The sequence below is a fragment of the Hoplias malabaricus genome, chromosome 15, assembly GCF_029633855.1.
Source record: "Hoplias malabaricus isolate fHopMal1 chromosome 15, fHopMal1.hap1, whole genome shotgun sequence".
Classification (NCBI taxonomy): Eukaryota; Metazoa; Chordata; class Actinopteri; order Characiformes; family Erythrinidae; genus Hoplias; species Hoplias malabaricus.
This window is the reverse complement of record NC_089814.1, coordinates 14,225,309-14,251,737: the sequence shown is the minus strand read 5'-3', so window position 1 is coordinate 14,251,737 and position 26,429 is coordinate 14,225,309. Positions and strand designations below refer to the sequence as shown.

Genomic DNA, 26,429 nt, shown 5'->3' with positions numbered 1-26,429 from the left:
TAAAATCAACTTGTGCTCAGTTGAATTAATCTTATCTTAGTTAATATAATCATTTTCTAAACAATGTAAAATGTAAAAAATGTCACATAGATATAGTGACCTAGTGAATTAATCTAAAATTATACTGTAGGCAACCATAGATAAGAGAGTTAGACTTCCTCCCCTTTAACAACAAGATTAAACACCTACATTTTGTTCAGACGAACTATTCAAGCTAAAGAGCATTCACACATTCAAAACAATGTATGAAAAATGTATAAGTGTTTCGCTGTTGCACAATTTGGTCTTTACCAAAGGTCTTTCATTCACTGTCTTTCTGTGAAACTACTGTAGATGATTAGAACTGATTTTCTATCTCCCTATATCTATCTTTGATCATAATTTTGCACAGACATCAACTCAAACCAAAGTTTATTTGTCACATACAGGTGTTGGACAATGAAACTGAAACACCTGTCATTTGAGTGTGGGAGGTTTCATGGCGAAATTGGAGCAGCCTGGTGGCCAATCTTCATTAATTGCACATTGCACCAGTAAGAGCAGAGTGTGAAGGTTCAATTAGCAGAGGGTAAGAGCACAGTTTTACTCAAAATATTGCAATGCACACAACATTATGGGTGACATACCAGAGTTCAAAAGAGGACAAATTGTTGGTGCACGTCTTGCTGGCGCATCTGTGACCAAGACAGCAAGTCTTTGTGATGTATCAAGAGCCACGGTATCCAGGGTAATGTCAGCATACCACCAAGAAGAACGAAACATATCCAACAAGATTAACTGTGGACGCAACAGGAAGCTGTCTGAAAGGGATGTTCGGGTGCTGACCCGGATTGTATCCAAAAAACATAAAACCACGGCTGCCCAAATCACGGCAGAATTAAATATGCACTTCAACTCTCCTGTTTCCACCAGAACTGTCCGTCGGGAGCTCCACAGGGTCAATATACACGGCCGGGCTGCTATAGCCAAACCTTTGGTCACTCATGCCAATGCCAAAAGTTGGTTTCAATGGTGCAAGGAGCGCAAATCTTGGGCTGTGGACAATGTGAAACATGTATTGTTCTCTGATGAGTTCACCTTTACTATTTTCCCCACATCCGGGAGAGTTACGGTGTGGAGAAGCCCAAAGAAGTGTACCACCCAGACTGTTGCATGCCCAGACTGAACCATGGGAGTGGCTCAGTGATGGTTTGGGCTGCCATATCATGGCATTCCCTTGGCCCAATACTTGTGCTAGATGGGCATGTCACTGCCAAGGACTACCAAACCATTCTGGAGGACCATGTGCATCCAATGGTTCAAACATTGTATCCTGAAGGTGGTGCCGTGTATCAGGACGACAATGCACCAATACACACAGCAAGACTGGTGAAAGACTGGTTTGATGAACATGAAAGTGAAGTTGAACATCTCCCATGGCCTGCACAGTCACCAGATCTAAATATTATTGAGCCACTTTGGTGTGCTTTGGAGGAGCGAGTCAGGAAACGTTTTCCTCCACCAGCATCATGTAGCGACCTGGCCACTATCCTGCAAGAAGAATGGCTTAAAATCCCTCTGACCACTGTGCAGGACTTGTATATGTCATTCCCAAGACGAATTGACGCTGTATTGGCCGCAAAAGGAGGCCCTACACCATACTAATACATTATTGTGGTCTAAAACCAGGTGTTTCAGTTTCATTGTCCAACCCCTGTTCATAGTTATACATGGTACAACTTGCAGTGAAATGCTTTAACGACGTTAACAAAATACAAGAATTAAGGAAATAAAGAAATAAAATAAAAGGAAATATAAATAGAATAGAATAAAATATATACACATTCTTAAAATAAATAATATTAAAGTAAAAAAGCTTTAAAGCTAAAACTGTACAACAAAGACGCAAAAAATATTAAATTACGGATAAAAAGTATGAAAAGTGAGCCTTGTGTATGGCATACAGATGAGGATGTGTGAGTCCTGTATGTGATGTAAAGTGTGAGCTGGATGAAGTCTGGGTTTAGACCTGGTTCAGAGTCTGAATAGCCATCGGAAATAATGATCAGTTCAAGAACTTTTTTACAATGTTCTGTTTGTAAAAGCTCAGTTTTTCTGAAGTCTGTAAAAATGTCCTTTAATTAAGTGCCATTAAATTGATTCGAACTCCTGGCAACCGGATGGTGTTTGTATCTATGAAGAAAAACATTAAATGACTTGTGATGCTCTGCGGCAGAATTGGGTCACCTTGCCAATTCCAAGTGTTGGCTAGCAGAGAATAAAGCCCCAAGTCAACAGGGTTTTGGAATGGAGCGGTGGAATTGTGTTCTCTGAAGTGAAACAACATTAATCTGGGATGAGTTAGGTGTTTTTGTGCTTCAGAATAAATATAAATAAATTCCAATACTAACAAGTTTTCACAGAAATGTTCTAACATCTAGTGTAAAATCATCCAAGAAAGGTTAGTACAAGGATGACAAACTAGTAAACACTCTTAATTTAAGCAGAAACCTTGTTTTAGCAGATGTCCTCGTACAGACTTTGTCATAGTGTGTATATTATGTAATTTCCTAAGCTGAAAAACATTGTAGTAGTTAGAGCCACAACTTTGTAGCAGTAAGCCACTTTTAACGCACAAACTGAACCTGCTTGCTATTACATTTCTCTCATAATTAAATTTTCCCCTTACTCTCTATGTAGTACACTATATATGTGTATTATATTATTACAATTTCTACACCCAAACAGTGTCCAATAATGAACTATTTTGTGTTGAGTGCACAGGTGCCTGTTGGACACTAATGCACTAGTGCACTAAGCGCTAGTGAATAGGGAGCCATTTCAAATGCAGCCTGTTTTTCAGGCTCTAATTCAGCATCAGACTTCCGCGTTTTGCTTTTGCATCATTTGGATTACTCCGCCTCTATCAACACATTGGGGTTGCGTTTTGAAATATGATTGGGTAAAGTTCTTCAGCGCTGTGACATTTAATGTATTCTATTGGCTATTTCAGTGGAAAAGGCGGATCATCGTCTGGGGGCGGGGCGTAAGCGCTCCAGTCGAGTTGGAGAGAGCGAGTCTCATGGAGGGCGCAGCAGCATGGCCTGAACACTGAGGTAATTCATCTATAAACTGATAACTTTAACAAAGATGTTAATGATGAGCGAAGGGTTTATGTTCGGGTACGTTTAAATGCTTATTTTCTGTTTTAACACATTTGTCTGTATGTTTGTTATCGGGCTAAATGGCTTTTCTGAACACATCTTCAATTTGGACAGTTCACGTCCTTATAACGCTGAGTTAATGATTAATTTCGTGTGAAACGAGTATTTAAGACTCCCCAATCTTCGTTTTTCAGAATTTACCAGGATTATGAATATGTTTAATGATAAAAATGTATAGTAAAGATCATTACTCAAACTAGCCACGTGTATAAAATATTAAAGTTAATGAGGAAGTTCTGGAATAACCGCTTCAGACAGCGTACTTGTGCAGTGTTTGGTGTGAATTGTTTAATTTAATAATGTATTTATTTGTAATTTAATAGAGTCCACCTTAAATCTGTAATTGAAATCCTAATTCCTAGTGGATTGTATCGCCTGTTCATTCAATGCCACATTTATATAATCTAGGAATCATATGACTAGTTAATGCTTGAACATTTGGCTTATTTTTCTGATCTGGTTGAACTCAGTAATTTAATAAAGTAAAGGGAAATCCACTGATTTCTACATTTACGATTCTTAAATGCTTCAAATTATTTAGAATGGTTTAAAATGATCTGTGGTAGGGAAAGGCTGATTTTCATAATTTTTCAAGATTTAAAACACCTCATTAAACATTAACCTAAATCATAGGGAATATCACTGTAGAAGGTGCTATATATAGTTTCCATCAGTGATATTGTGTGGTTTTCAATAGCAAGTCAACAACAAATGGATCTGTGTTGTATGGAAAAGTGTTTTTTTTAGAAGTAACCTTGTAAGAGCAAATTCATGCTGCAGCTGTGAGTGATGGGACTTTCAGGTCATTATCTTTTCTCTGACCAATGCATCCTTGTTATTTGGGGTGACATGACATATTGGATAATTTCTCTTTAACAATTCTCAGTGTTTGTGTTCTTACATATTGGGATATAACTTTGGCAATGGAGGACGACAACAAGTAAGAACATGAGGACATAAGAACACAAGAATTCATGATGAGAAATCAATTTCTTGGTCCCTATTATATTTGTCAATAGAAAATAAATATATATATAGAAAACTGAAATAAAATATAATAGATATGTATATTAAGGTGTCTCAGACCACAACACATTACCTTCTGAGATCTAGGTTCAGTCAAAATCACTGTGAATATTTCTGAATTCTAGTTTCTCTAGAATAAATAATTTCTCTTTAAACCTCTCTAAATTGCACATTAACCATTTTATTATACAGAAGCTTTGCAATATGCAGGTATCAACAATGTGAAACTATGCGTTTATCTACGTGTTCCAGGGAAACATGAAAGCCACTTTTATTGATAATCACATTCTAATGATCCCTAAATCTCAGCTTTCTGGTAATCAGATTTACAGATTGTTCTTAATCTTACAGATTATCACTAGATGTTCCTGAGCTGGGTTTATATTCAGTTTGTTGTTTTAGTTTTTGCTGTACTTTGCTCAGCATGAGACTCTGAGCTCAGGCCCCTCCTGAAAGTGATATGTTTTTTTAGTTTTGGTTTGGTTTTTACCCCCCACAAGATTCATAGAATTCAATTTCAAAAGGTAACAGATACAAAATGGACAGGAGATTGTTTTCATTTTGTGCAGACCATGTCTTTTTAATAGCTTTTTGACTAGATATTTTAAAAAATTATTTTCTAGCACACGATATGGCCAAGTGTTTGTGGATACCAGCTTATCCAACATTTCTACTGAAATGTACTGTATATTTTATCAGTTACATATGGCTACTACCAATTTCAGGATTTCAGACTAAATACTGGAAGACTGCTGTGAGGATTTGACTGCATTCAGCCAAAATAACATTAGTGAGGTCAGGTGCTGATGCTGAGTTTTTAGATGGAGTGCCATCACTCCAGAAAAAAGTGATTCCATTGCTTGACAGTGCTATAGGTGGCCTTATTCATACCTAGCTGACACTGGTCACTGGTGGCTTGGTAACCTTTTGATCACGTGCCGTTGCTTTTGGGTGTTCAGTTCTGTTTTAATGTTTTTCTTTGGAAATAATACAAGCTGTGTTTGCAGTATTGAACATCTGGGTCACCAATGTGTGCCCCTTAAAATAGTTGACCTCAAACTTTTGGACTTATGATGTATTTGTGGTGTGGTAATTTTGTGCCATTTTTGCTGCACAGAAATATATCAGTTGTAACTGTGGGCTTGTGTCAATCCACATAATGAGGCACACATTCTTCAAGAGATTACTGTTCCGGTCTGTATAGTCTTGGATACTTCATAATCATAAATCCTGTGCTTTAATGTTAGGGCTTCTTCAGCTGGCTTCTCAGCACTGGATCAAGAAAAAATGCAGGCTGAGGTGGGAGAGGTCACCCCTGATCGTGTGAGCTTGGGAACGCCCAGGAACTTGAGAGCTTTCATTTGTGGACCTCAGAAACTGAAGCTGAAAGATGTTTTCACATTGTAAGTTCCTCTCTTACTGTTATGAAACTAAGTGTTTTAAAATAAATGTATGCTATTATTATATAACGTTTGCTGAAGATTATTATTCCCACACAATATAGAGACAAGTGCAAAACATTAATGTAAGTGTAAATCAGATCAGATGAATATTTTCACTGTTGTAACACTACATATTTATTTTTCCACATGATTTAATATGAAACCCAAGCTGTTTTTTTTATACTGTGTTTAAATGTTACAGTGAACCAACAGCTAGCTGTAAAGCAATAAAAACAATGAGTTTACAGACTCATTTTAAGATTAGCTTAAAATAGTCCAGTAGAATTGTCAGGAAAACAGTTCCTTTAGTCTCCAGCTGCCACCTCCTAATACATTTATCTTGGATCTTAGTCATCAGTAATTATTTTAACATTTATCTGCCTAAGGGTTTGTTATATGAAATTCCACACACGACAGGAAACAGAAGTGGCAGCATTATTTGAACTTTGCATTGAGCAGATGTTTTTCCCCAGGCATCTGCTGAAGATGGTGGCTCTGGGTCAGGTGCTGTCTGTGCTGGTCTGTGGGACTGCGGTGACGAGCCAGTATCTTGAGCAGGCTCAGGTGGCGACTCCTATGCTGCAGAGCTTCCTCAACTATGTTCTATTGCTTCTGACCTACACCGTAACCCTGCTCTTCAGGAGAGGTAAGTCATTATTTCAGCATACACAGTAGATTTATTCAGCATCTTTAGCACATCTGGGTTGAGAGGTTTAAAATGACAATTCAAAGGAATAAAATATAAAAAAACAACTGTTAATTAATTAGAATTTTCATTATAAACCTCTTGACCCAGATGCAGAGATGTGCTAAGGATGATGAAAATACAAAATAAAAGAAATACACATGTGCATTTCTTTTATTCTGTGATTTCCTTTTCTGCAAAAATAAATAAATAAATAAATAATTGGGTGAAATAAAATCTACCATTGTCCCAACATCTCATGTATTGTTCTGCTCTTTTCCATTTAAACTCATACAAAGTAAATTAATACATGTTCCCTCTTGTGTAGGTGATGGGAATATTTTTCAGATTTTGAAATCAAAGTGGTGGAAGTATCTTCTGCTGGCGCTGACAGATGTTGAGGCCAACTACACGGTGGTGAAGGCATACCAGTTTACAACACTAACAAGCATTCAGGTACTTAATAGCTCTCTGTCGTTAGTCATTCTGTGATCTCCACAGTAGCTGCTTTAGCATATTTCTGGCAGCCGGATCCTACATGAGTCTCGGAATCAGTTTTCTGCTCACACTACATGACATTTATCACTTGTGACCAGATGTCTGGAGACACACACACACATTACACAAATGATTGCAGACAAGGCTCATAAACTATAGACTTTCACTTGCAGGGATCTCCCTCAAAGCGCATCTGTCACATAAATCCTACTCTTTCACCTAAATACATAAGAAATGTATTAAACCTGATGTTTCAAGACGAAGCCTGAGCATCCTGCCCATTTCTGCTTCTATTCCTTGTTGTAGATGAGCACTCATTTCAAAATGAATTGCAGAAACTCTTGTTTCATTTGGGTTAGCCTAGAACCTAAAAATCTGGTGTTGTGTGTTGTAGCTGCTGGACTGCTTCGTGGTCCCGGTGCTGATGGTACTTTCCTGGTTCTTCTTGAAAACGCGTTACAGGCTGCTACATTTCATAGCTGTTGGTGTGTGTTTACTGGGTGTTGGGGCGATGGTTGGGGCTGATCTGTTGGCTGGAAGAGATCAAGGCTCAAGTGAGTACAATACAGTAATCAAACTATGTGCAGAAATGTATGTGAAATGTTGAATAAATATCATAGCAGCATTTTTATTTTCTCTCTTTTTCTCTTTCTGAAGACTCAAATGTGCTGCTGGGAGATTGTTTGGTGCTGATCAGTGCTGCTCTGTATGCAGTGTCTAATGTGTGTCAGGAGTACACAGTGAAGAATCTGAGCAGAGTTGAGTTCCTGGGCATGATGGGTCTGTTTGGCACCCTCATCAGTGGTGTACAAATGTAAGTCATTTCACTGGAGCATGATTAATATTGGGTTTATGTTGTAGTAATGGATATATAATCATGTGTCCTTTTTCCTTCAGGGCTGTACTTGAAATCAGACCAATAAAGGCCATTAGCCTGGACTCGAAAATATGTGAGCATTTTCTTTGTTGCTGTTATTCATTAAACAGGATGAGTGTAACTCTAGCATCCGTGCTATTTCTCCTGCAGCAGTAAGAGTTCTCAGTGCATTTTCCATTAAAAGATATTTCTAACCAGCTGAGCTTTTCTCTGCAGGTCTACTCTTTGCTGGCTTCATGCTGTGCATGTATGGACTGTACAGTTTCATGCCGGTGGTGATGAAGATGACCAGTGCAACAGCAGTGAATCTTTCTCTGCTAACGGCTGACCTCTTCAGCCTCTTGTGTGGCATCTTTCTCTTCCAGTTCAAAGTAAGTGAGGTGTGTGTGTGTGTGTGTGTGTGTGTGTTTCTATTTTATTATTTATTAATTTCTTGATTATTATCCTATACTGGTTCTCTGTATATTCACTATATTTTTGTGTCATGTAACATCTCACATGGGTGTTTTTTGGGAAGATCAATATTTAAAAAAAAAAAATGTAATATAATGAAACATAGTGAAAGATCAGAATTTCTATTGCTGTAGTGTATGCCTAGTGACATGCAGCTATGGAAGAGTGCCCATGGTAACGGAGAAGACCTCCTCCTGGACTTTAGCAATGAGATATTTGCTGTTAACAGCTCACAAACTAATATGGATTTTACTCCTGACACTTATTTATCTCTTTGGTTCTCTACAGTTCTCAGTCCTGTACATTGTATCGTTTGTGGTGATCACTGTTGGTTTCATCATGTTTAACGTGGTACCCACCTACACACCTGCCCCAAGTGTGAACACTGAGAGAATTTATCAAAGCGTCGCCACGTCAGATATTGCACAGGAAGAGGGAGAAACCGTTCTGGAGGAAGGTCAGGAGAAGCAGGATGAGAGTGCCTGGAGTCACAGAAAACCTTGCTCTTCTCTATGTTCACTCCAGTATGTTGTTTAACAGATGGATCTACAGTGTAGAATAAGTGCTTTTAGATGCCTCATTTTTTAGGGGCTGTGCCTTTTTAATGTAACCAAAGGCAACCATCATGTGTCTCATAAATGATGACTTCTATGTAATCAAACAAAAGGTGTCAAATTTCTGTTGGTCTTTTCATCATGAAATGTATGTCAAGGTCAATATGTTTGTAGTATTCAATATTTTATATATTTATTTTATATGCAGACACACTCACACACATCAGATAGAGACTAGGTTGAAAAACACACAGGTAATTTCCTTAACCATCAGCTGATTGGTGCACAATTTTGAATTTTGTGCCAATATACAAATAGTTCTGCTATTAAAGACTGAAGGTGCTAAACCTGTCTGAAGGTTTAATATTCCTAAAGACGTTCAAGTTCCAAGAGCTTGATTTGTTTTATTGTAACTGAGCTAATCATTTTATTTACTCCAGAAGATTATCCCCTAATGATTTCACAGCCTGTTAGTGCTTGTTTTATTGTCACTTGCTTGGAGTTCAGAACTCAGAACTGAATGTACTTAAAGTGTTGTTCGTATTATGGAATACAATTTTCAGCGGTTACTCTTTGGTAAGTTATGAAGTTGTTCCATTGTTTAAAGCAATTTTTGTAATGTTGTTTTGATAAAATAATACTTTTTTTGTAACAATAATTTGTGTTCTACAATGAGTATTCTGTGCTGTGGTTTTGTGTTTTAAACTCAAGAAGTCCTTTATGTTTATATATTACAAATTTATCATTTAAAAATAAGTGATTGAAAATTCACTCAGGTTTTCTGTTTAACTCCTTTTTTTATTTAAAAAAAGAGGTTTTGTATAGCTGCTCCAAAATAAGTGAAATTTAGTTGAAAGCAGCAAGTGTTAAAACCTACATCGTTTTTTCATTACAACAAATAAACATCACATGTACAATATATAACTGTTAAACTACACTTAAATCTCAGGTTGAAAATAAATCAGCTCTTGTCCTTAACTGCGTGAGTCTTTATAAGGACCTATGTTATTGTATGTGTTACATTAGGATTCACAGTAAGTCAATATTGTAATGTAACAAATATATAATTATTTATATAAATAATATAACATGTAAGTTGATGTGGAGGTATGGCTGCATTAAAATGCTACTGAGCTCAGCTTCCCTCCACACTATTTCCCCCCCCACCCTTATTTGGCAAGCCCCGCCTCCTGCGCTGTGATTGGCTAATTGTATTCCATCTAGATAATTAGTCTTCAGGACTAAAAATAAGGACAACAGTTTTCTTTCTTAGTTTTGTATGTTCGTTTCTGTAATACAAAACATAAAAAATAGCCTTTGTTTTTTGATATTCTTTAATAAATATATTAAATTTACATAGAAATTCTTATGCTAAAATGCCATATTTGGGTTTGTTCATTCTGAGGTATGTGATCACTAACTCTTTATCTGACTGCTCCCAGAGACTTCAGCGCATGAGAACAGTGGGAAGATAGCACTATCAGTCCAGGTTACCAAAATCTCTATGACCATCAATCACCAAATCTATGCCCTTTAACGGATCTCTAATCAACAAATGCTTGCCTAAATATATTTATTTTTAACATGGATTTAAGGACCATTACTGTGGCGCATTGTCTAATAACATAAAAAAGGCCACTCAAATAAAGAGGGCTGAATGCATTTATTGATTCATATACTGTACAGCAGAACTTTTGTTGGAACCTCCAGAAAGCAGGCCATTGCAATAATTCAGTGATAAAGGCATGAACTAATTTTCAGCATCCTGAATTGGCAGTGCGTTTCTTAGCTTTGCAGTAGTTCAAACATGACGAAATTCCATTCTAGTAATACTTAAATGTTCGTCAATGGGCATCATGAAAAAAGGAGATATAAAAGGACACAATTTTCATTTTTACAGAGCACAATAACACCCCTTGCGGTCCCTAAATATGAATATATGAGAAACAGCGCCCCCTTGTTCTGTTATTCCAATTCCCAGCCCAGTAGGTGAGTGAGTTACAAGCCAGTTTACGAAAGATCTCCACATCTAAAATGGTATTAAATTAAAATAACACAAAGAAAAGAACAGTCAACAATAAAGTGAAAACCTACATGCTGTTATGGAATCCTAAACAATGACAGCACAGGTGGGGATAGCACTAGCCAATCAAAGCGCACGGAGGCGGGGCTTGTTGAATGCGGTTAGAGCATTGCCTCAGCGACGAGTACATCATGGAGGAAAAGCAGGTTCTTTACATATAAAGAAGCATCAGCCTTTCTCCTTCACAGCGACCATCTTACAACGTATGTGCATTTTCTTCAATTCTATATATTATCCGCTGTTGGTGCGGCCTTATAAATTGTATATGCGTCGTTCTGTTTGTTAGTACAAGAACCGTTATGTGCGCCTCGTCGATAATAATCCCACACTAACGAATGTGATAAGCAGCCCTGAGTTACGTTCATGTTTAACTCGCCCTAACGAAGAAGTCGGCTATTAATTGCTACTTCATCAAACGTGTGTAATGCAAAATCATCTCAGATTCATTGGAAAAGAATGGCTATAATGTGGATACATTTTTCATTAGTATTGCTCTTTGAAGGCCGGTTGTGGAGGCTGAGTCGCCATGGTCGCCAAGCTGAAGTTGCCACTGGAATTCGCATTTTTTTGCCTCCATATTCTCCCCTACACACAAATGGTGCAGCAGTAACGTTCTGAACACCTGCACCATTTAAGGTGGAACGGAGAATTCATTTCATATGTAGCCAACGCCAATTTTAGCCTCGTTACCAAGGCGACAGTTGGCCGTTGTGTTGTGGATAGTAGCTGGGTTTGTATCGGTCCTGTTCTGTATCTGTTGCAGGTGAGCTCCTGAGCAGCGAATGCTAGTGAATCCAGGCCAATAAACAGGAGTCATGAAGCATTTTCTGAGGTAAGAAACCGCTCCCATTAAAGACAGACATTTTAGAATGCTTCTTGTTTTGTAAAACGAAAGGATTAAAATTGTCATTGGGAAAATTAGGATGTTTGTTTTGAGCCAGGTTTCTGTTACCATAAATGCAGTGCATGTAGGCCATTTTAATTAATTCATTTATTTATGTTCTTTTGTTTAAAATATATTTGAAAGCATTTATTTATTAATCATCCAAAATGAATATTCCATTAACAACATTTTATATATTTTTTGAAACATAAAAGCATTATTAAATGTAAATCCATGGCAAAATTCTAAATATCTGATGGCTTCAGCATCTAAAATTGTGCATCAAATGTCCAAGGGATACATTTATGGGGGATCAGCCAAGGTTGTGTATCTCCCTCTTGGACATTTAGGCTCAGTGGTTTGATAGTTAAAGCCATGTTTTAGGGGTTTACATTGTATAGTACAGTGCATTGTATAGGTAGGAAGCCATCTGATATTCAGCCATAGAGCACAGTCTTATATTTAAGCACAGGGGTTGTTTAGATGTTATTTTCTCCTATACACCATTTTTTCCTTCAAATGTATTGAAAGATTTGTCTAATGTCAGTTTCTCTGCCATTTGGTATTAAATGAATCACGGTTGATTTTTCAGTTACTGCTTTTATTTCCAACAAAAAGAACAAGATGTTTTAGCATTACCTGCTATTTCTATGCCCCTTCTTTCTCTTTGTTTACTTCCATAATTTTCAATTAGATAGATAACTAAACAGTTACTTGGGCTGTTAGTTTGTACCCCCGATTTCTCGAAATGTACTGTTATAACATGATCACTTTGTCTTCATTTCACTTAGGTTTATTGGCTGTAGGCACACTGCATGTCAATGGGGAGGCGTGTCAGTCCCATGAGCCATAATTCACAGCATAACCCTCATCACCAGTTGGACTGCAACAGGTTTCATCCCAAACATAGTGACTTCTAGCTGCTATGAATAGATTGGTAGATTTGGTAGACCTGTACATTTATCGAAGGATAGATTAATGGATAGTTGAATAGACACTTAGATACATGAACTGATGGAGATGGAGCGAACCCCAGTTTTATGAGTACTGCTCTTCAATGCTAAATTAATGTATGGTAACCATCACCACTTGTTTTAGAGTTTTGTTCATGTTTCTTCTCTTTATGCAGTTTTACACAATAGGGAACTACACAAAGTACTTAAACATTAACCACACACAACTAGAATTTTTAGAAAAGGAACTTTTAATAAAATAGAGTATTTAATACTATCGGAAGCCCCCAGCAAATAACATACTGCAGTTACATTTTTGTAATCTTGTATTGCTTCTAGTACAATTGTAAAAAATTATACAAAAATATATGATACATACAATGATTACCCAGCAGTGTGGAGAGGTGGACACCAAATGTGTAGCATATGGAAAGTAGTTAATTTGATCATTCAGCAAGCTGAATTTTTACTGAACACAGTGACCCATTTTTAGTGTTGCTTTCCAGATTTACCACAAAATGTCATAATTGGTTTGGCCGGCCAGTGGCCCACTTACCTCAGGGTCCCATATGAGCCTCTTTATACTCTCTGAAGCCCAAGCTTTCACATTAGGACTCTGCCATCAAAATAGAAGAAGTAAAAATCAATTTTTCATCTTGTGCTTCTTCCAAAATTGCCCCAGTAGCATTGACAGGGAACACTATGATTTTGTCTGGTTGCTTTTCAGCCTTCTTAGTGTAATGAGATCTCAGTGATTCTCATGCGAGTGCTCTCTATTTGAGCACATAATACTTGGGTGGACTGAACCTGTTAGTTTTTCACTTATCCTGTATGTAGTTTTTCCCTAACTGTCTCTCTACCTCTCTCACTCTCCCAGAGTGCTGACCCAGTTCCTGGTGTTTCTATACTGTAAGTGTCTATGGCGAGGACTAAAGTTTGTCATCAGGAAGGTGACAGGACGATGTGAGCTGCAGCGCATCTGTTACAACAACAAACCTGGAGCACGCCGGACACTCAAGATCGGTATACAAACAAAACAGTAAACTGTTGTCATGGTCAAATTATGAACATAATGGAATTTTACGTTGATCATGATTTAGTTACTCTCATGAAAAATGAACATACATATTACATAGTAGTTTCATAATAGTAACTAAATATGTTCTGAACCAGCCAAAATTACTAGCAAATATGACGGCATCATATTGCAAAACGCTTTAATATACATAGCTAGTTGTGGCTTCCTTTCAGTTTAGTGTTGTTATTTGATTCATGTTATTTAAATAGTTTGGCCCATTAAAAAGCAAATAATCTTATTATATCTTAAAAGTTATGTTTCAAACTTGGTTTTTTAATTACTGAAACTACATGAAATGGTCTAAAATTTGTCAAATGTATTGTTTAGTCCATAGTGTTATCTTTGTTTATTTAAAAAATGGCTAATAAAAATTGGCTGTTGACTGTAATTTGGCTGTTAAATCAGCACATGAATCAGCAATAAATGTGTGGTAATTATCACTTTATAATAAAGAAGTTAAACTGTGGAGGGGAAAAAAACAAGGTGTTTTTTGACACCCATTGAACATATTGTCAGTATATGCTGTCTCAGTTTTAAATTGTTCTATAGAAATGATTAATAATGTACATTATTTAAGCCAGTTTAAGGCGATGATCTCACAGAGACAAAAATGTATTGATACCTCATACTAAAACTGTGTATGTCTTTTTTCAGAGTCATCACTAAAATGTTCTAAAAATGAGGTGAGTGATTAAAGGTTCCTGTGGCTTAAATTGTATCTGGTCAGAAACATATTTTAATTTGATATGCATTGATATAATACTGTTTTTCCTGGATATGATTTTTATGCTAATTGGCAAACCATATATTTTCCCCATGCTGTGTATTAGCTTAATGCTTTTAACCTAATGCTAGCTTTTTTCTGGCTCAACAGCTTCTCCAGTCTGCTGTTAGTGTCCACCCAGATGCTGTCGAAAAGACCATAGATGACATTATGGCCCTGAAAAAAATTCATCCGGACACAAATCCACAGTAAGAAAACAACAGAGATATTGACCCCAATAAATCCCCCTTGTTGTATGGCTCTTAACAGTCTTATGTACATGATAATATAGATGCTGTGTTTTTTGGCATAAAAATGCAGGTGTAAATTAACCCATCACATAGACCATTTCAGGATGTGCTCTGTGATGCACATTACTCCATGAGTACATTATTAGCACTTAGAAGAAAAAAAATAAATTAAAATGTAAAACCACACAGGCAGTTGGGTTTCATGTCTAATTTCCATTTTATGAAGCAATTGGATTTCGGTTCAGCAGAGACACCTTTGCTGCCAAGTGCACATGCATGTGTTTAAAAACTTATCAGGATATTATCCACATAAAACTTGTATGAAATAACTAAAACAAACATAACATGACAGAGTCATTTTCTCACCACAATAATGTGAATGTGTTTCCTGCCCAGGCTTGCCATCTCACTCCAAGCCAGCCTTTTCCAGATCGTGGGCTACCGGAACTTGGTGCTAGAGGTGGAGAAACTGCGCAGAGAACCATATGACTGTGAGAATCCAAAGCATGAGGAGATGCTTATGGAGGTATCTATGCTGAATATATACAATTATACACATTTGTTCACATTACAGTCAAATTGCAGTCTAGCATTTTTTTTAAATGGGTATTCTCTCCTCTTTCCTCTTCCAGCTGTGGAAGGCACTCTGTCCTGAATCTCCCCTTACTGGGCGCATCTCTAAGCAGTGGTGTGAGATTGGTTTCCAAGGCAGTGACCCCAAGACTGACTTTAGGGGTATGGGTCTGCTAGGTCTGCACAACCTGCTGTAAGTGTGGGTGTCGGGATATTGGAAATGGAATGTTACAAAGTTTGAGCCACTACTCTATAGGTTTAAAACTAATTTACGGACTAGATTGTTTTCACATAAGTTCATTGCCAGCGCATCAGCAGACCCAACATCCCTGGTTCTCTGGTGGAGCAGCCTCAAACATTTAATTAACTGTCTTGACTCATTATTTCAAGGATGTGGTTATATAGAGATTTTAGGCTAGTGCTAATATCTGATATATTTTCATGTGCACATCTACAAATGACAATACAGGGGGTCCTCGACTGGGTCTAAACTGATTTTCGGTGTAAGTCGAAACAAACTGTACGAACAATACTGTACGTAAATAACATACTGTAAGCACTTATCCTATCCTAACACCTATCCTGTTCGGTCCCGAACCGCGTAACCGTGTATTCTTCCGCCGCGCACACCAAACACGAAGTTTGCGTTAAGTTTGTGAATACATGCACCTACATAGCCTTTCACATAAATAAGTGTAAGTTTTTAAATCTGTTCATTTAAAACAATAATTATTAATTTGATATTATGAATTTGATTGGAGCTAAATTACTCACATAAGAATAATTGAAATAATGAAATATTTAATGGTGTAATTCAGTGGTTCCCAAATTCTGCTGTGCCCTCCTTTGAGATAAGAATATGTTCAAGCCTCTCCCCATTCTAAAACACATGGCATTCCAAACTCCACTGGAATTACTTTTAAATATTGTAATTTATACAAAACAGCAAAACTTAAAACAAAACAAAATAAACTGACAAATCAGGTTTAGAGTGAAATTATTACATGTGACATGCATTATGTATTGATGCCCCCACATGATATAGCAAAATAAAAGTAAGAGTTACACTGTTGCACATAATAACCACAGATACTAATAACAGCTCTTTTTTCTGCTGTTTGCTATGGGTCTTCAAGAACGTTTTAATTACCAGGAGATTAGTTTGTACTGATATTTGTGTCAGGTTAGACATGTCTTTTGATATTCGTTTTGATAGCATTTCCATGAGTGTCTGTGTTATTTGTTTTGTTCAATACACCGTGAGAAAAACAGAAGTTTAATTATGTTATATAAGAGCATTGATGGATGTGTTTGATAAAGCAGCTGTGACAAAACAAATCTTCTACTTAAACTGTTTTATCATTTGCTTTTAAATGCCTTTCTTTAGTGTATCACAGATTATCTCCACCAATTTCCCAACCAGCAGACAGAGAAATACTGCAGCAATTATCAGGGACAACACCGTAGAGTTAGGTTTTGTCAGCTATAATTGTGGTTAATAAGAGGTTATGACCTTTTTTCTGCTGTTTTCTTTACCGTATTAGGTATTTTGCAGAACATGACAAAGCCACTGCTCTCCAAGTGCTGCACGACTCTCTGCAGCCCAAACACAGGTCAGATTCTTTGCACGGTCACATGATCCGGCCTTTTGCTTAAACAGTATGTGTAGGCAAACATCTCTTCATGTTTCATTTTTTCTGCTTTTTATTTTCTAGAAGTGAATATGAATTTGGAGTTATCCAACCTGGAGATACAATTTATAAAAAAAATTATCTGAGTGCACTGCAATATTAAAGGGGAAATCCATCAGTGTTTTTCAAATAATTGAATCAGAGTTATTCAGAGTGGTTTGACGTGTAATCCTCCATTCTAGAAAATTTTAGGAGGCAGAACTGAGTGAACTGATAATTTACCCACTGGTGCTTTAGAAGACACCCAACTGATAACTGTTCAGTTTGTATCTTTAGATCCATGCCCATAGTATCAATTCATTCCTGTCTTGCTGTTGAAGCAGAGCGCACAGACCATCACCTGTTTTTTAATTAATTCATTTCTTTATTTTTGCATATCACATTCTTTTTCGAGCACTGTCTACATTTAGATGCAATTACGCAAAAGGTGCCTGTTGATGATTATTTGAGGCTCTTCGATCATTCACACACTTAGCATGCTCTGTCACCACGCGTCATGCATATCAACACATTCCTATTCTTTTTTCTTGTTTATTTCTTCTCATCACTGTGTCATGTGCAGGACCATTTCCAAAGAGGAAGCCAGGTACTCCATCTTTTCTCTCTCAGTAAGAACTCCATTTTTATCATTTTGAATTAATCTAATTGCTGTATTTTTTCCCTTTATCTCTAAATCTCACCCACCTTAAACACAAGGCATTAAGCTCCATTGTAACCTTGGTTAGTAGCTTGTGAATGCTTTCTCCTTTCTCCTGTCTCATTCGTGTGCTCAGTATGTCTATCATTCTGAATGTTTTGCTTAGTTTTCTCTGCATTTGGACAATTTAGTTTGAAAAGCACTAGGAGGACTAGTGATATAAAAATGCTTGATTAATGAACATCTAATATTTTTTGTTTACCGTCAGTAAGATAAGCAAAGCTGACTGGGAAAAGAAGAAATTTGACAAAGCGATTGGGTAAGTGATGCAGGCTCACAGCTAATGTGCATCTAGTGAATAATGTCTTATTGTGATTTCTGTGAGAAACTATTTTAACCTGTTTATAGTGGCTTTAAATAATTTATTGGTATTTTTCTTGTTATTCCATCATTGAAATATATCTGAATAATCTTTAACCATCATACAACAATTGAATATATTTTACAACTTCTTTTTACTTATTTAAATTTATAACAAAAGCAACTGCACACACTAGTTTTCTTCTGAGAGCCTCCACTATTACAAAAAAAAATATTTAGATTCACATGCAAGCAAATGACACTTAAAATACAGCAAATCATTATACAGTTTTGACATTTTCTGGCAGTCACTGAAATATTATGTAAATTTGCAATGTGTAGGATTTAGGGGGATTATTAGCAGAAATGGAACCTAGCATACAAAACCCTATTGCTACTCATTGTAGCTTAGAATGAGTCCTTCATATCTACTCCTTCAGTAGAGCTTGTTCTGCCAACTTTTATTCAAACGTTTGCAATCTGCAACCTTACTGCTAGATGCCACCCAATCTTAAACACTGCAGTTTGTTTTCTCACTGGCTGTACCCTGACAGTGTATTAGTGTTAGTCTGAATCCATGGCTGTGTTAGCACTAAGGGTTGCTGTGGATCGTGCAGTGTGCTCAGTAGCTGTGTTTGTGGGTAGGAGTCTGTATGGACGACAGTGTCTTTCCATGCTTCTGGCTTTTTGAGAGGATTTAAGACAGGGCACTGCTGCCCGAGCTTGTCATCAGCTTTCAACACGCATTAGTACTGATGTGCACTATGGAGGATGTGTAACACACACACACACACACACACACACACACACACACACATGAAAGGAAGCAAAATGCACTACAAGAGAACAGCAGACACTCTTTAACCATGTGGCTTGCTTGCTTGCTTATTTATATATACATTTTTATCTAGACCAGAGACCATCTACCTCTGCTTATTCAGGTTATTAATGCATGGACCAGAACAAGCAGAATTTGATGGTCTTGGGTCTTGACTCTGTCTAAAAGAACTGAGTTTGTTGTGATGCAGATACTCCTTCGCCATCGTTGGCATCAACATCACAGATCTGGCTTATTCTCTGCTGGTGAGTGGAGCCCTGAAGACTCATCTGTACAATGTCGCTCCAGAGATGCCCAGCCTTCTGCACTTTCAACAGACCTTCTGTACGTCTCCACATTTACTCTACTCTCAACCACATCCGCATTTATTAATTTTGCATTATAGTAAAGTAGTCTTCAACTGTCTAAATATAAAAATGAATATATAGTAATTTGGAATAAAATTCCAGGTATTTTCTTTCTTTGTAACGCACCCCTAGATGAATTTATACCAGTGGTTTGCATCATATTTTTACAATATTCAGACTCCATACTGACAGTTCAGTCAGTTTTGGTCATTATGGTGTTATTTTTCTGCAGGTTATCTGATGCAGGAGTTTCACAGATTCTGGATCGAGGAGGACCCGTCTGACATCATGGAGTTTAATCGTGTGCGCACCAAGTTCCACAACCGTATCCTGAAGCAGCTGAAGAATCCCGACATGGCACTGTGTCCCCATTTCACTGCCTCTGACCTCCACCTGGTCAATCTGTAGCTGCCCATCTGACCCATCAACATTGTATCTCTCCATCTGCCTCTTCAACCCTGACTCATTTCCCCATTCTGAGCTTCTGTCTTAGCTTCGTCTCATCACTACCAATGGTGTCTCTCCCCTACACACACACACACACACACACACACACAGAGCCACAAGCCAGTGTCCAACAGCTTCAACAGCTCCCCCCTCACACACCTGCCATGATGTGCAGTTAGCTCAGATCACCAGCACTGAAGACCATGGTGATTGTAACAGTGCATTTCACTGCATCCACTGTGGCTGCATCAACACCACTGATTGTAGGATGTTTTGCTGATAGTCAGCATGGTTTAACAATGTCCTGCAGTTGTTGATAGTCAGATATAGTCAACCTCACTCATAGGTGGCATAGCTCCCTATCTACCAGTAGGTGGAGCTTTTAGTCGGTTTACTGCGAGTTATTAGCAATTATATGAGGAATGGCTTATATTGATATCAAATGCATTTAGAGATAAGTGGTCTTGGTTGTCTAGACCAGCAGTGTAGCAGCACTTTTTTAGCAACACTGAACGTTTTTAGAAGAAATAAGACCGGTCATGGGGGAGCAAAACATGCCTACTTTGGCAGAATGGAATAAAGAGGTCTTTTCAGCTGTTAATTACGTGACCATTCACAAAGTCACTGCCATCTGTAATTTTAACATTTTTCTTTCAAATCCGAAAGCAGAAAACATTGTTGCCAAGACATGGAGTTTAAAAAACATATTATTGCCAAAATGGCTCTTAAACAATGTGAGCTTTTTGTGAATGTGTTCATGCACATGATTGTTTTGAGCACTGTGTGTTTTGGTGTTGATGTAAAATCATTGAATGTTACTTGATTTGATTTGATTGTTGGAGCCACCAAAGCAATAAGTGAAATTTGGAACAGTGTTCTTTTTTTTGCTTTGGCACAGCTAGTGCCCTTAGTATTTTGTCTTCGTTATTTAGAAACTAAACAAACAGTATTTATAACACTGAGATCTCATCGCTACCTTTAGACATTTAGTTTTTAATGCTGTTTATTACAAACTTTTATTTACTGTGCATGGCTAGACACATGCAAACATGCACCTTTTCCTGCTGCCTGTTTTCTTTTACATTTTCTAGACCCTTTAAATTTCTGGACGGTCACAGGGTTTTTTTCATGGTGACTTAGTTTCGCCTGTGAGCTTTCTGTAGTTGAAATTTTTTAACGTTTATCACAAGCTGCTCTGTGTCCGAATGTCACTTAGTTCATTATAAAGCAATGTTATTAACTAATGTAAGATACTTATACTGTGAATGTCTGCTTTTAGCATTATTGGGCTTTTATTTCAGATATTGGTGCGCTCTGTGGTGATCTCTCGTTTTTGAACTACAATCAATAAGCTACAATCAACTGTGATAAATACTGAACATCAGAAATGCATTAAAAATATGTTAATGGCACCTACGTAGAAGAGTTAAAAGCACTTGCTGTAAATACTGCTTAAGCGATGAACAAAATTTATCATGATATAACCTCATTATTGTGCACGGCTGACTTCATGCTGTAACTGTTGTCCTTTCTCTCTCTCTCGCCCTCTCTTATTGAATCAGTATAGGAGGCTTTCTAGTGGCCGGAAACCAAATGTGATGTGAAAAGAATCACTTGCGCTGTGTGAAAGGGGTGCTTTTTAAAGTCATTATCAGAGCCTCAGTGTAATAAAAAGACTATATGGAAAAAAAACCTTGACTCAGACTCTGCTACTTATGAAAACAGACAAAAGGACATAAAAGTAGAGGACATGGTGTGAAGGTGACAGATAAAGCGATGAAAGTGCGGCAGTTCTGTCACTTCAGGGACAATTTACTGCAGAAGAAGTACTCTGGCTAAAACTAAGATAAGTCAAATCTCTTCTGGCTGTCAGCTTAATCTTATTTCTACATTTAAAAATATATTTGTGAGCAGGATACAGTAAAGTAAATTTAAAAATACAAATGCCCCTCACCTCGGGCTAAAGGGATCCTGTGTGTTTTATAATAAGAGGACAAAGCTGTTATCATCTGTTAACCATATTAGTGTATTTTACATAGACCATATAAAAGCTTCAGTAGATGTGTTAATTCACTTGTATTTTTTAAGGGACTACAAGCACAAGCCACACATTCTTTTTGAGCCAAAAACGAGAAAAATGGCAGACGCTCCTGATAAAACATATCCTCCAAGAATCTGTTATAATCTCAGAGATTCTTGGAGGATATGTTTTATCATGACTGTCTGCCTATTTTTTTCATATCTCAATAAATAAGAATATTATTAAAAAGCTATAAAAAGTTTATTTCTTTTAGCCAATGAATACAGCCAATGAAAACCGAAAAGTCATTATCTCAGAAAATAAGAATATAAGACCTATTTAAAAATGATTTTTAATACAGAAATGTTGGCCTACTGAAAAGTATGTACAGTGTATGCACTCAATAGGTTGCTTTAATAGCGGCCTTCAGCTCATCTGCATTGTTGGGTCTGGTGTCTGAGATCATCTTCTTGACAATGCCCCATTGATTCTCTATGGGGTTTAGGTCAGGGGAGTTTGTTGGCCAATCAAGCACATTGATACTGTGGTTATTAAACCAGGTATTGGTACTAATGGAAGTGTAGACAAGTGCCAGGTCCTGATAGAAAATGAAATCGGCATCTCCATAAAGCTTGTCATCAGAGGGAATCATGAAGTGCTCTAAAATGTGCTGATAGACGGCTGTGCTGACTTTGAACTTGATATGACACAGTACCACTGAGCAACAGTCCAGTACTTTTTCTCCTTGGCCCAGGTAAGACACTTCTGGCATTGTCTCTGGGCCATGAGTGGCTTGACACAAGGAATGCGACAGTTGTAGCCCACGTCCTGGACACTGTATGTGGTGGCTCTTGAAGCACTGACTACAGCAGCTGTCCTTATGAATCTTCCTCAAATTTTTGAATGGCCTTTTCTTGACAGTCCCTTCAAGACTGTGATTGTCCCTGTTGCTTGTGCACCTTTTTCTACCACATTTTTTCCTTCCATTAATATACTTGGATACAGCAGGAGCTGTCAATAACTGCCTTCTGGACTTCTGTCAAGTCAGCACTCTTCCCCATGATTGTGTAGCCTACTGAACCAGACTAAGGGACTGTTTTAAAGGCTTAGGAAAGCTTTGCAGATTTTTGTGTTGATGATTGTAATTTTATGAAATAATGACTTTTGGGTTTCATTGGCTGTAAGCCATAATCAACGTTAAACGAAATAAACGCTTGAAATAGATCACTATTTTTGTAATGCATTTATGAGTTTCACTTTTTGTACTGAATTACTGAAATAAATGAACTTTTTGATGATATTCTAATTTACTGGGATGCATCGGTAGTCATGGTAATGACGGATGTTGAAGACAATTATACATCACCATACAGCTTTTCAATACTCTTGATCAAACGCTTGAAGAAGCACCTCGTGTATAAGAGAATACAAACAAGTGAAGTAAGCATTATTTAGGATTGGTGTAGAGCTCATACACACCCAAACCTCCCTGACATTGGATACTGCTCTGCTGATGTAATCTTTATTGTCCAAAATATGCAAATATTTAGAAAAAAGGCCTGTCTGTCTCAGTGGGGGGCTCGAAAACATTCTCATCCACAAAAAGAGGCACTGCAGGATTTTTTTTCTTTTTTTGGGGGGGAAACCACTGACCTGTTATATACTTTGTATTACCAGTGTCTCACACAAGGGGGCAGGGTTGTCTATGGGATCATTTTTCATACATTTCCACTGAAGGACCATCTTTTAATTCTCAATGACTCATTCAATTCAATACTCATGAGGGATTGGCCTGGGCTGAGTGTATTTACCCGTTTCGATTTTTTCCTTTCTCGTTCTAAATGCTCATCGAGGATTATGAGCACATTATGTTCAGTTCCAGGGACTAAAACAAGGGCTTTGAGGCGGCAATGTACACAGTCACAATGTATACAATGTACAAAGTACACAGACACAGTCTCACTTTGCGGATGCTTGACCGTAACATTATATCTTTGTCCTATAGCTCAGTCGAGCAGGCAGTTCAAGACACAAAAACTCTAATGCCACCTGACAGCTGGCCTGACATCAGACGCACACTGTCACACGCATGGTCCCGCTTTTCAACACGTGGGCCTTATTGTGGCGTGGGCCAATGACAGTGCTTAGCATAATGTCCAAACATTTTATGACAGGGGTGTCAGGAAGCATTACGAGCGTTTAAAACATGACAAGAAAGCTGAGGAAATTACTCGCTGCCATGGCTCTATTAGCTGTATACCAATTATACACAATAAATCATTCAAATGCCTCTCATAGCTCCTTCCAGGGGTCTGGTCTGGATTGTATAAGCCACAATGTCAGTAAGTGAATGGATGAAAATAGCCCACCGCTCAGGGCTTCACCGCATCTGCCCGGACCCCCCTCTGCTCCCAGTGAACACCTGCCATTCTGAGGTGGACACGAGCTGGAGGAGTTGGACCTGAGGCACATGATGTCAGCAAAGAACGATGACCATAACACCATGAAAGACAAGCTGTTTTTCTGAGTGGACGTCACCCTGATCCCCGCATCTCAGCACCGTGCCAGTGGAGGCTGGTCAATTAGGAAACTGATCAATAATCCCTCAGCCTGCTGTGGCTACTCGCTAAATTAATTCCAAACTCAATATTCCACTGCAAAAGGAATACATTTCGAGGCTTATTTTTAAGCACTTGGAAATAAATGGATAAAAGTCCACAACAACGTACAGCACCTGACAAAATGAAAAAATGTAAGTTGGCAACAACATACAGCACATCCCACAACTGAAAGTGGAATAATAAAAGTCCAAACCAACAACTAACACCAAAAACTGGATTAAAACTATTCCTAAAAAACATTCAAAACCAAACAACAACAACAACAACAAAATGCAGTGAATGCAGTAAATCGGGAAAAAATAAGTTGGATTAAGGTGGATCAACAGCAAATATTCAAAGGGAGGAAACTAAATAATGTAACAGAAAAAAACAAAATAGTGGCCTTCAACATAATGTATCACCAGAAAAGGCCCATTTTAAAAAAATAAAAAAATACCCATAATAGTTAGTAGACATAAACCTATGCTTAATCTGCAAATAGATGTCAATATTCTGTTGATGTATAGAGCAGTAATGGTTACAGAGTTAAACATAGTTACAGTCAGTTGCTGTTTATATGCAAAGCCTTAGAATGTAGGGATTCTGAAGGAACTGGACACTCTGTACCCAGAATCAATGAAGCATGTTTGATTGGAGCAAAGATATTGCCGTTTCGAAGAAGCTCCTCCAGTAGGTTTTTTCCCTGAAGGTCATTAGTGCTTCTCTCTGTGTTCTGACATGTAGGAAGATTTGTTAGAGGAGGAGGGCTTCTTATTCCACCCTCTCTCTAAACACTGCTGCTCTGCAATATTTATTTGAAATCCCTCCCGCACAGAGATTTCGCCTTTCAGCAAGGTGTCTATGAACGGAGGAATCTTCTTCCTAACATCAATTGACCTTGATCCTTGGGTCACTGCTTCTCGACCAACGGTTCCCTGCAGCATGGTCACTCTGAACATCTATTTGGATCACATGATGTGGACCACAGCTAGTGGGAGGAACTATATGTAATTCACTGAACGAGCATGAAATACAAGTACTAACATTTTAATTATCTGTCACATAATTCAATATTTGCTTAAGTCTTTTGACTGGTTAGTCTGGACCTAATACAGCTCATGGAAAATTACATTCAGCATGCAAGCCCCTGTGGTGCTGTGGTCTCCTGTTTAAATGTTTTGGGCTATGTTCCTATTACCAATCTGAAGTGACTCAAATTAGGTTTTGTTTTCAAATTCGATTTGATCCACTTTTCCATGTGTGGTCCCACATCAGATGTATTGGTGGGTATGCTATTCAAGAAACCCTCGATGTTCTCGAATGTACACATTTGCTTAGTGCTGGTGTCGTCAGCCAGATGGACCGGAAAAGGCATGCAATCTGTGTCTCATATGGCTCTGTGCTTCGTACAGAGTGCACTGTGCAGATGATGAAAGTACAGCTTCTTTACTGATTATAATGCAGTTGATGTGTTAGAAAAAGAACTACGAAAACGATGGCTGAATACAATTAGATTTGTTTTAGACATATTGCAGTGCTTGGGTGTAGAAGCCGTTAATTAAGCACCTTCATCACGTAATACACAGGGCTTAGAGATCCATTTGAGATGGAGCTGCATACACATCAGTGTGCGCATACATGTTTCAGGGACAGATTCTTTCACATTACAGACAGTTACAGTTCATGTACATTTATGCATGTGCACCATCAAAACAGATCTGAGCAAAAAAAAAAAAAAAAAAAAAAGAATTGATTAACAAGGCTTGCAGTGTGAAGCCTTAGATTCTAATGTTAACAGAGCATTCAGTCATTTTCTCCTGTGATTCTTCTTCAAGTTAAAAAACACCTATTGGCCTCAGTGTATTAGCAAACTCTGCACCAAACCCATTTTTAACATGGCTGCCCCCATGTGGGAGAACACCTTCTATGGAGCATAAACTGGTTAAATAAAAACATGTAAAAATAACAAATGACTACTTTCAGATATTTCTTGTTACATTTTGGTGGCAAAAATGATTTATTGCTCTTAAATTTTAGTGCTTCAGGTTCTGTCAGCTTTATATTTAAATATACACCTTTAAATGTACGAATTAAATATCTAACCCCAGACATTTTATGCAATAACTGCTGTAGTTCACATAAGACACATCATATGGAAATTAGACTA

The 26,429-nt window shown here is 37.7% G+C and overlaps 2 protein-coding genes across 3 annotated transcripts; both read left to right on the top strand.

Annotated features, from left to right (window-relative positions):
• Window positions 1–3,002: 3,002 nt before the first annotated feature.
• Window positions 3,003–9,630, top strand: slc35f2 (solute carrier family 35 member F2). 2 transcript variants are annotated; one of them, XM_066646252.1, is made up of 9 exons: window positions 3,003–3,095; window positions 5,477–5,632; window positions 6,145–6,317; window positions 6,685–6,812; window positions 7,249–7,408; window positions 7,512–7,668; window positions 7,752–7,804; window positions 7,948–8,102; window positions 8,473–9,629. In XM_066646252.1, the coding sequence occupies exons 2-9, from the start codon at window positions 5,517–5,519 to the stop codon at window positions 8,719–8,721; spliced, it is 1,191 nt and encodes a 396-aa protein (XP_066502349.1). In that variant the 5' UTR covers window positions 3,003–3,095; window positions 5,477–5,516; the 3' UTR covers window positions 8,722–9,629. The 2 variants fall into 2 exon arrangements, with proteins under 2 accessions (XP_066502349.1, XP_066502348.1); XM_066646251.1 differs by lacking the exon at window positions 3,003–3,095 and adding an exon at window positions 3,106–3,161 and having other exon boundaries at window positions 8,473–9,630.
• A 1,276-nt stretch (window positions 9,631–10,906) lies between these two features.
• Window positions 10,907–21,320, top strand: elmod1 (ELMO/CED-12 domain containing 1). The gene is made up of 11 exons (XM_066645694.1): window positions 10,907–11,024; window positions 11,585–11,653; window positions 13,535–13,680; window positions 14,390–14,418; window positions 14,610–14,707; window positions 15,146–15,275; window positions 15,382–15,515; window positions 16,867–16,935; window positions 17,919–17,969; window positions 19,039–19,172; window positions 19,428–21,320. Exons 2-11 carry the CDS (start codon window positions 11,637–11,639, stop codon window positions 19,601–19,603), a joined length of 984 nt encoding a protein of 327 aa, XP_066501791.1. The 5' UTR covers window positions 10,907–11,024; window positions 11,585–11,636; the 3' UTR covers window positions 19,604–21,320.
• Window positions 21,321–26,429: the final 5,109 nt, after the last annotated feature.

Coding starts and splice junctions, on each gene's coding strand:
- elmod1 (XM_066645694.1), top strand. Junction 13,681..14,389: donor ACGCCGGACACTCAAGATCG/GTATACAAACAA, acceptor GTCTTTTTTCAG/AGTCATCACTAAAATGTTCT. Junction 14,419..14,609: donor TAAAATGTTCTAAAAATGAG/GTGAGTGATTAA, acceptor CTGGCTCAACAG/CTTCTCCAGTCTGCTGTTAG.
- slc35f2 (XM_066646251.1), top strand. CDS start 3,130: ATGTTAATGATGAGCGAAGGGTTTATGTTCGG. Junction 3,162..5,476: donor AGCGAAGGGTTTATGTTCGG/GTACGTTTAAAT, acceptor CTTTAATGTTAG/GGCTTCTTCAGCTGGCTTCT. Junction 6,318..6,684: donor AACCCTGCTCTTCAGGAGAG/GTAAGTCATTAT, acceptor CCTCTTGTGTAG/GTGATGGGAATATTTTTCAG.